This window comes from Schistosoma haematobium, chromosome 3 (genome assembly GCF_000699445.3).
Source record: "Schistosoma haematobium chromosome 3, whole genome shotgun sequence".
Lineage (NCBI taxonomy): Eukaryota > Metazoa > Platyhelminthes > Trematoda > Strigeidida > Schistosomatidae > Schistosoma > Schistosoma haematobium.
In genome coordinates this window covers 20,421,686-20,434,514 of record NC_067198.1, presented here as the reverse complement: position 1 = coordinate 20,434,514, position 12,829 = coordinate 20,421,686, and the positions used below count along the sequence as shown (strand labels likewise).

General features: G+C 31.1%; 1 protein-coding gene across 1 annotated transcript; it reads right to left on the bottom strand.

Annotated features, from left to right (window-relative positions):
- Positions 1-339: 339 nt before the first annotated feature.
- Positions 340-12,285, bottom strand: MS3_00000074 (uncharacterized protein; the record flags this gene model as incomplete). The annotated part of the gene is made up of 2 exons (XM_051207991.1): positions 11,656-12,285; positions 340-804 (listed from the first exon to the last, which is right to left on the bottom strand). The coding sequence occupies exon 2, from the start codon at positions 718-720 to the stop codon at positions 340-342; it is 381 nt and encodes a 126-aa protein (XP_051069206.1). The 5' UTR covers positions 721-804; positions 11,656-12,285.
- Between the last annotated feature and the right edge of the window lie 544 nt (positions 12,286-12,829).

Genomic DNA, 12,829 nt, shown 5'->3' with positions numbered 1-12,829 from the left:
ATAACAAAAATGTTTGATTTCTTGAGTATCTCATTACATTTTATAGATGCGACGAACGCATCTCAGAAAAAGACGATTCATTCATCCCATTGAAAGGGAAAAAAATGCATGGATATGGTTGTTTTCATATAATACTGAGTTTTTCATTTTAAAAAAATGTACCTAAATAAACTCATATTTTGGATAATTTTAATAAATTTTAGAAACAGTTTAATAATTAATAAAAATTGGATAAATGAATGTATTCACTAAAGAGTTCTGTTTTTACTTGCTTACTTACGCCTGTTACCACCAATGGAGCATAGTTCACTGACCAGCATTATCCAACCCATTCTGTCCTCAGTCTGCCTCTCTAGTTCTCTCCAATTCTTGTTCATTCTTCTCATATCCGTCTGCATTTCTCTGCGTGATGTGTTGTTTGAACTTCCTCTTCCTCCTCTTCGGCCATGAACAGTCCAAGTGAGTGCTTGTTTTGTGATGCAGTTGGATGCTTTCATCAATGTGAGTCCTATCCACTTCCAACGCTTCTTCCTGAATTCTTCCTCCTCTGCAATCTGGTTTGTTCTCTCCCACAGTAGGTTGTTGTTGATAGTGTAGTGTCCGGTCAACGGATCGGAAGTATTTTACATAGACAGCTGTTAATAAACACTTGTGTGTTGTTGATGATGGTTGTGGTAGTTTTTCAAGTTTTCTCCCTATGCAGTGTAACTGTTTTGACATTTGTATTGAGAATTGTGAGTTTGGTGTTGATTGACAGTTGTTTTGATTTCGAGATGTTCTTCAATTGTAGATATGTTGTTCTTGCTTTGCCGATCCGCGTTCAAATTGGTAAAAAAGCGCTAATTAGTTCTTCTTTTAACAATATATTGTAACATTATTTTATGTTTTATCATTATCATTAATTCCAAGAAATATTTTAACGTTCATTAGAATGGATTCCCTTAACCTGTTTCCACTCTAATAATCTAATTTAAATATTTCGGGGTTATCGACACTTTGAGATGAATCTATTCATTTGTGTTTAAAGGCAATTTAAAGGTCGAACGAAAAAAAGTAACTATACTAAAGTTCAGGCAAAATTCACAGTAAATATGTATTGATTTCTTCGGTTATTATTTCAAAACATTGTTTCCATATTTTAATCAATAACAGATGATTCACAGTAAATAATTAACCATTTTTATACTTCACACCATTGACTATCCTTAACCTTTAATACAATTTTATGAACGAAGGATATTCTTTTCAATGAATTTCTCATCACGTTGTACAATTATAAATCCAAATTAGTAATCCATAAAACTGGCCAGATTTAAGACAGTGTACATCATTTAAAATTGTAATATGTTAATCAGACAGGACATACAGCCAACATGAAGTAATCTTTTGCAATAATCTATCGTGTTAACAGCAGTCTACCTAATCCCGTCAGACTGAGAATCCTACAGACGGCTGAAGCAATTGCTATTCGAATAAAAAAGCCAGAGCTTTGAATCCAAAAGAAATATGTTCAGCCACTCCTTTTACTCTGGACAACTTTGGGGCCAACTAGCTAATAATCAGCCTTGTAATATGGTGACGTAATTTGGTTAATGTTCATTTTATGTCCCAAATTTATCTTATTGTTATCTTTACCATTGTTATTATCATCTTTATCATTGTTATTATTAGTATTATTACACTTGGTAACCTTTTTGAGGAGCTTATCCAATATCCACCCCTAAATCTATTATATCCGACCTAATTCATATTCTACATATTACGTATTTTCTGATTTTTATTCCATTATTTCCTTTCTCACCCCATTTTGACCATATTTATTCGGATCATTTATCTCACAATTTCATTTCACTTATAAACTGATTCAAGTTAACGCTTTATATTAGTCATCCCCAACATTAACGATTTGAATTGATTTATATGACAAAGAACAGTTCTTGATTCACATATTACAATTTCCAAATGATGTACTCTGCCTTAAATCTGGCCAATTTTATGGATTATTAGTTTGGATTTATAATTGTCGAACCTGATGAGAAATTCATTGAAAAGAATATTCTTCGTTTATACAATTGTGTTTTAATATAATGGGAATTTTTCAGCGATTAAAATCATTAAATAACTGGAGGCATTGCATAACTATTATGTTCTAGGATAGTACTCCTTAACAATGGGAATCCGCAACATTATTAAGGGTATGAACTAAGACCTTAAGGTATATCAGAGAACTTGTAGCTGTTAGGCCATTGAGCCGTGATAATGAGGTGTACATATATGTGCTTCTTGATTTTTAGTGGTTGTTGAACTAAGACTAATGTGTGATCTAAACTATAAGAGTTCAACAATCTCTACAAACTCCCTAGACTAATAATTAACTACTTACTATTACAATTCCAACTTAATGATAAAATATTATTTTGATCTCATAAGTAACGGTTTAACATATCTTCATAGTAATCAACGATTATTTTGTTATTAAATATTGATTCTTTTCTGTAAGGATAACTGAGATAACTGACTTCTAAATCATGTCATGAAAACGAATTTTTCTGTTATTTAATTAGTTATTGTCACTTCCAGTCTGTTAGTTTTACAGTTTGTCCTAAGGTCGTGTATTATTGCAATATATATAAGTGCTTTTTATCAGTCGTCCAGCCTTCTGAGTTAATATAAATGCGATTTCAGATTAGAATAATCCAAATCATTCACAATTAGAAACTACCGTAAACCAGATGATCTCAACTCCTAATACAAACAACTTTAATGCAAAATCTATTGAATAATATCTTATACATACTGGATGTTGTACGAGTGAAACTATAATATGAATATGAAATATTCGAGTGATTTTTGCAACTTAAGTTTAATATAGTGACCTCAATTATCATATGGTTCACTTTCTCCCGTCCTTAAGTTTGAAAGTAAAGATTTTAAAACCTATGATCTAATGTACCTTATTATTGATGATAAGAATTAGCATTCAAGACGATATCAGTTTCAAAACAATGTTTATCTTGAGTATGAACACTAACAGGCATGAAGTACATTCAAATGATGAATTCCATGTAGGAGGGAATATAGCATCTAGATTATGCTTCTACCATTACTCAAATTCAAGTCAATTGTCTATTTTTAATTAGTATTATTTTTTAGTCAACATCGTATAAGCAACAAAATTTATTGTATTCTCCAGTTAACTAAATGGTAGATGGAACAGTGTGATACATTGTGAATAGTTTGATGATGCTTTCTGTACCGTTAGTTTCCGATTACAAAGGTTATCTACGTGTTCGTATTGGCCGACTGTCTGAAATTCACAATTCTGAAGAATATCCCACTACATCAATATTTGTTAAGGTAGCAATACTCAACTTTTCAATTCACTATTATACGCCATATCATTATTATATACATCATATGCATTATTTTAATTCAACAGAATAAATTCAGAAATCAGTGAATCAAATAAGTGGCATATTTCGATATTCAGATCAGGGTTGGTCATATATTAATCGGTTGAAAAATGTGATCATGTAGAAGTTAGTTTTAAACCATGACTCTTTTAATACGTGAATTGTGGAGTTTTTGGATGATTTGTGGTGCCATATGTCGTCACACTAAGCAAATTTTTACCGATTACTTGAATAATTAGTTTGAAGTCTCATATTCCCTAAACAATAGTTGTGATTTCTGGTGTTTATTTGTGCAAAGAGTAAGACCTTTATCGCCGACTACATTGCATAATCCTCGTCCCAAACGGAGAGTTGACAAAAGTTGGGAATTTGAACTACTGATTGCCAAAGTAGCAATCAAAAGTTTCTGTGTTCAATTTAGCATGTGGTCTAGAAGTAATATTGTTGAGAAGTCTCTAATTAGCTATTTACTGGTGTCCTATTTCCAGCTCTTTTCCAGATAATTTTGACCACTTATCTACATGTAACTCTTCATACGTATTTGTAACAGAGTATATAAATAATAGAACTATTTGATTTCAATATAATCGTTATTGTTATGAATATACTGTTTGATGCAAATATGCTATAAAACAATCGACTATAAAACTATCAATCTCTTTAAGTTGATAAAGGCAATTTGTAGTTCATGTTTTGATATTTGGCGGATTTTTGTTCTCTGAACTGAGTGGTTTAACTATGAAGTTTTCATAGTCCTTCTGGATTATATTAATATCAAAACGTTCAAATAGAAGTGAGGTAGCCGGACTTCTCCACATATAACTGACAGCCTATTCGATGAACCTTGATAGTGATTATTTGTTTTTGACCGTTGTCATCTCTCCGCTTATTTGTTTCAATTTTCATCTCCTTTTGGCTTGATTTTTAACCTGAGTCTCTGTTTTTTTTAATTGACTGATAAATAAGGTCAATTGTCATATGTTTATTGATTGATGATTGACCTGAGTGCCAAGCTTCTGAAAAATCTCTAGTTTTCTTAGTATCCACTCTACCCAAGATCTTAACACTTTCCCAATCGAAAGTGTGTCCTTAGTGATGTACATGTTTTAATAAAAGTGATGATAATTCGTGACATTTGACAGTTAGTTGATGCGCTTTTTTTACATTTGAATTTCACACAAGTATATTCTTTTTTCGAAATGATTTAATATGTGCTGTTTTCCATTAGCATTGCCTGGTAAATTTACAATAGAAATGTCAGTAATTAAAATTTCGTAAGTCTAATAAATTGCTAAAGAATTACAGATGTAGACTGAAGTTAAAGATAGATCTTATTTGATAAATGTTAATGGATTTTAATAGTTGAATTCATGAGTCGGTGTAAGCCAGACCACCATTGAAAACCTGGAAGCACTGGACGACCGTTTCGTCCTAAGATGGGACTCCTCAGCAGTGCGCTTCTATGGTCCTGTCTGCAGGATTCCATACTGGTACGAAACGGCCGTCCGGTGCTTCCAGGTTTTCAATGATGGTTTAGGTTACATAGACTCATGAATTCAACTATTACAATTGCTACAATCTTCACAAACTCCATTCTGATCAAAATAATAATAGAGTAGTAAAATATTGATTTCTGTTAGATGTGAATAATTTGATTCAGCTTATACATTAATTGATAACTCAGTAAGAAAAAAAAGTCAATTTTGATTTTATTGAGTTTATGAAACAATAGATGAATTAAGAAAATGATTATAATAATATGGAAAAAGATTAGCCGTATTGGTGATTTGGTCAGCTTAAATAAAATATATTGCGAATATCAATTTAACTTAATCTATTTTGTTAGGAAAAAATATGTTATATGAATATAATGTCATAAGTCTAACGTTATTGTATAAATAAACGCAGTATAGGTCTACAGTGACTGCTCACTGTGTAGACACCAATAACATGTCTGTCTGGTTCGCAATGTTGACCAAACTTTGGTTACAACGTTTAAGTGACTTAGTATCGCATACACTATGATTTTATGTTAAGTGGTCAACCTCAATATGTAGACCGAGGTTTGGTATTAGCTAGAACTACCCAGTAAGTTAAACCGATATTATTGAAGGGACTGATGTTCCCTAACCTGTACGAACCCATACCATTCAATTTCACAGTTCGAGACGCTGACGCTGAGTCATTACAGCTACAATCAAATCTTCCTAGGACCAAGGTATTTACAAGTAGTTAGACAATACCGGTTGGAATCCTATAGGGAGAATTATTTCCATCAAGAAGACAGGTATGCCTTATTGACGAATGTAGAATAGGGCGAAAACTAGATTAAGCAAGGTTTTCTGTTAACTAACTCCAGCTACATCATAGCATAGAGCTCCTCATTAACGTATATCCGTAAACCTGTTGGGTTCCTTTTACACAGAGACTTACCTTCAATAGTCTAGAATATTTTAACATGTTAAAACCATGTAATTTTGTTATGTTTTAATCAGTTGAATAAATTATGAAGCGCATCTATTGATACCATATTTCTAGAAAAATAGTTCTCGAAAACGGTACCCACTGAATATTGATCTGCCTTCAAAATAATAAATTTCTACGTGTATCCATCTCTTGACTTTCACTGTATTATTTACATTCAAATTCATGTAAAATGTAGGAACGTAAAAATAAATGTTTTCTTCGTTTTTTTTAAAATACAATCTCTTGATAAGACAGCTGTTTTAATCATTTTAATGTTTTTTATATAACACAATCACTTTAAAGGTATGTATCAATGGGAGACCATTTTCTTACATAAATTTTTTTCGATGTATTTTAGAGGTATATCGTGTAGAAATTCAAACTTCCTGTAATAAATAATCATCCACTTCTAACAAAGTGAATGAATAATGTTTTTAACATCAACTGAAAAGATTGTACTAATGATGAACTTTTTCATGTGTGTTTATCGATTGATTTGCTTGCATTGAATAGGTATTTGGGATGTACTCAAAGGGTTTTATTCTACTATGCTCACTAACACATATTTACATAGTTAAAAAAGACATCACAAAGTCTATTAACATAGATTACGACAACGAATGTAGCATCAAGATTGAAAATACTCTTCCATCTATATAGTAAGTCTCAAATATTTTGTCTAGAGTGCAAGGTAACACTAAGTGTATGTAGTTAAAGCAATTCTTATCAACTCACTCAAACTTGACTTCTATGTATAAAAGTGATACATTCAACTTCCTTGAGTACCAAATAAAGTATGAAAGAATTATGTGGGACGGAATCCTATGCAAATATCTTTCTTTCTGTGAATGAACTTCACTCATTTTTCCTCAAGTATGAGTAAATAATTGTCAAGATAAGATTGAATTATCACTGTACAAATGTTTTATTGTTTACTAAATATTTGAATTCATTAATACATTTTATAAAGTTCAACCGTGAACTACTTTAAATGCTTTATTCAATAAGGAACCCTATCTAGGTTATTCTCCTTCTACTTATTTCTGGGTCATTTTCATTCAATTCTCTTTTATTATTGTCATCATTATTACAGAAAAAAGTTTAATTTTGAATAGAATAGTTTATAAGGTAAAAACACATTGCTGATCCAAACATGAGTAGTTTAATCAATTAAAAGAAAAGGCTAACACTGAAATTTCAAGTTTATACCTCTATCTCCGATGACCTTTGATTTAATTTATGTTTTAGATTCAGAATATGAAGAAGAAATTAACGTCAGTCATATACAAACAGAATTACTAAGAATTATATTATCTCTCTCTGTTTTTTTCTCTTTGATTTTGTTATTGTGACCCAATTAACTGACACAGATTATTTGTATTGTTTAAAATTTCAAACGTTGTATTTACCTCAGAATAATAGAATGATCGATTGAAGAAATTGACATCAACATTATCATCAACCTTTACTGTTTATCAATGAGATTCTGTTTTAAAAGTTAAAATCAAATGTAAATAAATGATTATTTGATCAGAAATAGTCGAAATAAAACAACAGAATTAAGTAACCATCGTTTTGGGGGATTCAAAAAGAACAACCCCTTCCTTCTTTCCAATAAATTTGACTGATGTGAGTTAATAAACTGATTTGAGATGTGACATATTTTTAAATAAAGGTATAAATCATCAAACATAAGATAAGTTACATTTATTAATGTTGAAAATGTAATATTCACAATAACTTATAATTATTCAACTAGTATTGTTTTCTTAAATCTTCCCATTGATGTTTAGGACTACAATTGATCAGTTTCTTACTGGCATGTACGCATACTGTGTGTATTACCTTGATATTGCCTTAATTCACAAGCACAGGCAAGTGGCTATAAGGACTTGTTAGCTAAGTGGATAACGTGATGGCGTTTAAAGCGAACGGTATTGGGTTCTAGTCCCAGAGTGAACATCAACTCTGAGATGTAGGTATATCCAGCTGACGAGTCCCAAATAGAACGAAACGCGCATCCTGGATTCCACTGCTAGCCACTATCGATTATTATTATTATTTTGTTTGTAAATTTCAGGCAAATCTGTAATTTAGCTTGCTGCTTGCAGTTAAGTTATTTGTATGGAATTTGTTTGGGAGAATATGATCTAACTTATCACCTTTTCATAAATATATCATTTTGAAAAGAGCAAGAAAAACATTCTAGCAATCTCAATTGATTGATCACTGGGTGGTGATCAATGTCATGTGTGTCAAGTCCTTCTTAGTGCAGATCGAATGCTGTCCACCAAGTTGCAATGTGGTCACTAGTCTAGGTTACTCGAAATTGTGATTACATCTCAGCCCTACAGGTGGTCGGTCGCGGCCAGGATAGCCTGGTGGTAACGTCTCTGATCGTGAAGCTGTGTGACACGGGATCAAATCCGTTAGGGAGCACCATTTCTCTCAAGATTACAGGTACACCTTGCTGATGAGTGCCAAGTAGCACGAAACCCGGGTCCAGGGTTTCCTGTCGACTACCTCCAACCACCATCTAAGATTCTAGCAGAATAGCATGAATTCATTATATTTCGTTTGGTTTTTGTCAGCCACTTACAACCTGTGATATTTAAAAATATAATTACAAATTGGGTTCAAATTACTTACATGAAAGATTTTAGTTAGAATTGATGTTGAAGACATATTAGTATAGTATAACAAGTGTGTAAATAAATTTTAATAGACTGAATATTGTAAATACATACGTTATGTAAAAGAACATCCTACAACGTTGATTGTGACAAGAGTTCAGACGGCCAAAAATATATGATTACATGATGAGTAAATGCTGATAGGAATAAAATGAGTAAAGCTCACTTAATAAAATAGTTACTAATCTGGAAGATAGTCGAAATAAAAACTCAATTATGTAATAAGTCCAAGAAAGAGCCGTGGTGACAAATATTTTTTTATTGCATCTTAAAAACCCTTTTTAACGCTTTTAGTGTGAATTTTAGAAAACGTCACCACATTAGAATCTTTAGGTGACAGGACTTCTCTCTGATAATGACTCTAATGAGACCCGAAATTCAATTTATGAATATTATTTTAACCCTTCATAAAAATCATATTAATGACCATATGCAATAAAAAAAACCTTTCGTCATGGATCAGTGGTCCTATTGATGTGGTGGGGAAGATACTTGAAACAATTTGTAAATCAAAGAGCCACTAATGTTGATGCTAATCATCATATTTACTGTGTGTTAGTGTCACGTGGTCGGCTGGACATCCCAGACTTGTGTTTCATACTAACTGAGACTCATCAACAAGTCATATGTGTAATATTCCTGAGGTAAAATTAGCCCCTTACGAATTACACATATGCCTTACTAGCATGAAACCTAGATGTAAAGATTTCTGTGACAATTTCCAGCTTTAATAGGAATACCGAATAATAACATTAAAAGAGTTCATTTTCTAAAGGATTAAATGTAGTTAAAGAAATAAACTTTTGGGAGTTTAAATAACTAAACGTTAAATACTTATGTTACTATCACAGACTAAACGATTCATTTCAAAGTTTTTTTAATAACAAAATTTCGTTTGTTTCATCAAAAGATAAAGACTTTTCAAGCTTTTCTCAATCTCCGTCAAATTTATAACTGACTAAACTGAAAAAACGTTTATTCGTTAATTGATGAATTACGAATATACCATTGTAAAGCAATTCTACGTCCATAGGCGGCTTATTTATTTTAATTCAATGAATTGTAAACTCAATGGTGAACAATAAATTTGTTTAACATTAGCGCAGAACAAAATTGTAAAAAACCGTGGGATTTTACCACGATTACAAAATAAGAGGTGAAATATTAATCAACTAACGAGATCAAAATGACTTCAAAATAGCAATTCCTTCCATATTTTAAGTTTTATTATTATCATTATTATTATTGGCATCATATATCTGCTGTTATAATCTTGGGCGCCCGGGCAGTATCCGATCCCTTACACATATCGAATGATGAAGTGTGGCGCATATGTATTTGGTGCCTTCTTATATCAACATTTATGTTTATATATATATATATATATATATATATATATACATATATATATATATATATATATATTAAAAACATAAATGTTGCACATGGGTTACAAGCGCACAAAGTTAATTTGATGTCTGCGATATATCGTTTGACAATATGAAACAAATATTTTACATGAACTTATGTGAAATATTCCCCAGTGAAATGCCTCAAATACCGGCACATATAAATTAACAGTAATTGAACAAGAAGTTATGTTTATCGAACTTAACCTACTCTGTTACTTTACATGTGATCCACAAAATCATCATGTAACAATGAGTGTTAGGGGATATATCGGTATCTGTAACCAACAACTGAATTGATTACTAACATGTAAACAAGAAGATTTATGTTAAACAGCACCTAGTTTTAAGAATAAATGTTTATTAACTATAAAAGTAATTTGTTACATGAAGACATTTTGTTGAAGTTTTACCCGGTTTAGTATATTTATGTTCAAATTGGTTGCAAGTTGACAAAATTACCTTATTAGTTACAGCTCAACGTAAGTCACTCATTTGAATATTTATAATCTTATTCAGTATTATCATTAGTCATGAGTGAGTTTTTATACAATGTAACCGTTTTATAATTTAAGTTTATTAAATTACTTGTTTTCAAAAGCCTTATCCGTATCGTAAATTAAAGGTTTTAGAACAAAATTTTGGCTCTTGATCGTAGAAGCTACTAATTAAATTAGTTTCTTTATAGAATTACTAAAGAATGGTTTGATTAGTAGATGGCATATAATAAATCTAGTTTGAAGTAGGACAAGTGTTCTGAAAACTGAGCATTCCGAGAAAAATTCTATCCAAAAGTAACTAATTGTAATACCAATTAATTATCCTTTCAAAATGTTATATAGGTTATATAGGTATGCTTAGTGGCCTTAACAACCAGATTTTAACTACAATGCTGCCTAGGCCGATCTATACCTTAAGGAGTTCTTGGGTATATTTAGTTTGGAAACTATGTACAACAGAAATATATATATATATATATATATGCGTGGTATTGGTCACTTGTTACTAGTTAATCAATTGTCAATAGTTCATTCCTCAAGGCAGTCAGTAACGGCTTATATAGATTCTGAATTGTCTTTTTTTATGGAACAGATTATGTCTAGTTACATATTTTGTCTTAATTTGTGTATTTTTTTATCTTTAAAGATGGGTGTTTTTTTATAAGTTAGATTAAAAATGAAACAGATGGTTTCATTAACAAAGAATAACATTACTATTTCAAGTCATCGTTTTCATTTAGTTTAGTGTGATGATCCGATTATTTGTGGTAATGTATAACTGATCTTTGAAACTTTTAGGAATGTAAATGTCCGCGTTACGGGATACATTTGATTCATTTTTGAGGCTCGAAATTTGTCTACATTTTTCCAAAATAATCTGGAAATTTAATTCATTTTTAAGGGTTGTTTTAAATCTTCCAGTTATTGATATCATGGGCTGTCACTGATCAGTCTTCTTTAACATATGAACAACCACGGGACATTACTTCGATAGTACTATTAAGTCAAGAACATTCTTGAATAAAGTTTAGATATCTACGTGACTTAATTACCATATTAAAAGCAAATCAAAGAAGAATAATCAACTATAGCTCATAAAATTATCGGGAAGACTTAAAACAGATGTTGAAAAATCAATTAAAATTCATCGTCAGTTCAAGAGTTAGTAACTTACTGAACTTCATAGATGAGTGGATAACTCGTTGAGCGTTTGTAGTGAAAAGTATTGCATTTCAGTTTGGGTGTAAACATTCACAGTGGGGTGCAGATACATTCGGCTGACGGATACCGAGTAGGATGAAAAGAGAGTATTGTATTCCCTTCCTAGCAGCTATCCAACTCTACTTAACATAGAAAATAATTTTTTTATTTTCTCATCAACTTATGATGTATTTATTTTGAAACACAATGAAAGAACGAATGAATTGATTCAAAGAGAACCGGGTAATCTAGTTGAAGAAAAAACATACAGCATGTCCAATATCATTTAAATGATTCTTATCTGATAAACATCATGATTTCGAAATTTTACAGCAATTTACATTTCCTCCGAACGTCAAAGAATTCACACGTTACTCAAGTTATTTGTTGGTGTGATTTAACTACCAATTAAGTTCAAATTTCTGTTATCATATTTACTAGTAATCCGTTTAGAATCATAATCAAGAAGGAATAACGTTGGATCTATTATTTTTTATTTATCTTCACTAAATAAATCAATAACTACAATACTTATTTCTAACTACATTTTGACAAAACAGTTAGCAACAATAAGAAAACAAACAAACAGACAAACAAAAACCACTGGATTTCGATTCATTCAAAGTCTAATAAAGTTTTTTAAACCAACTTTTGGAATAAAAGCTTTCATTAATAAATGTAAGCATTCAACCTTACTATATTAATAACATGTAAATATTTCATGTTTCTATATTGGCAAGGGAAACATTTTTGTATAAAGTACTGAGAAATATGATAGTTAGGTAATATGAGAAGTATGACTAAGTCATCTTTATTTAGATAATTCGTGACTTCATTATATTTTCGAAAAAATGTGTTAACATTACAGGAAACTAGCGGTTTATGAAGATTATCGGATAAAATACAGGTAGTAGAAACAGAATTAATCGTTAATGTCATACACATAGTTCCCTTTATTTTGAAAAGAGCAAGAAAAAAGATTCTAGGAGAATAGCATGAATTTATTATATTTCGTTTGGTTGTTGTCAGCTGTTTACAACCTGCGATATTTAAAATCATAATTACATAATGGGTTTAAATGACTTAGATGAAAGGGTCTAGTTGGACATCCTGCGTTCAGTACATGTTACTGTACTGTCAAACAAGAT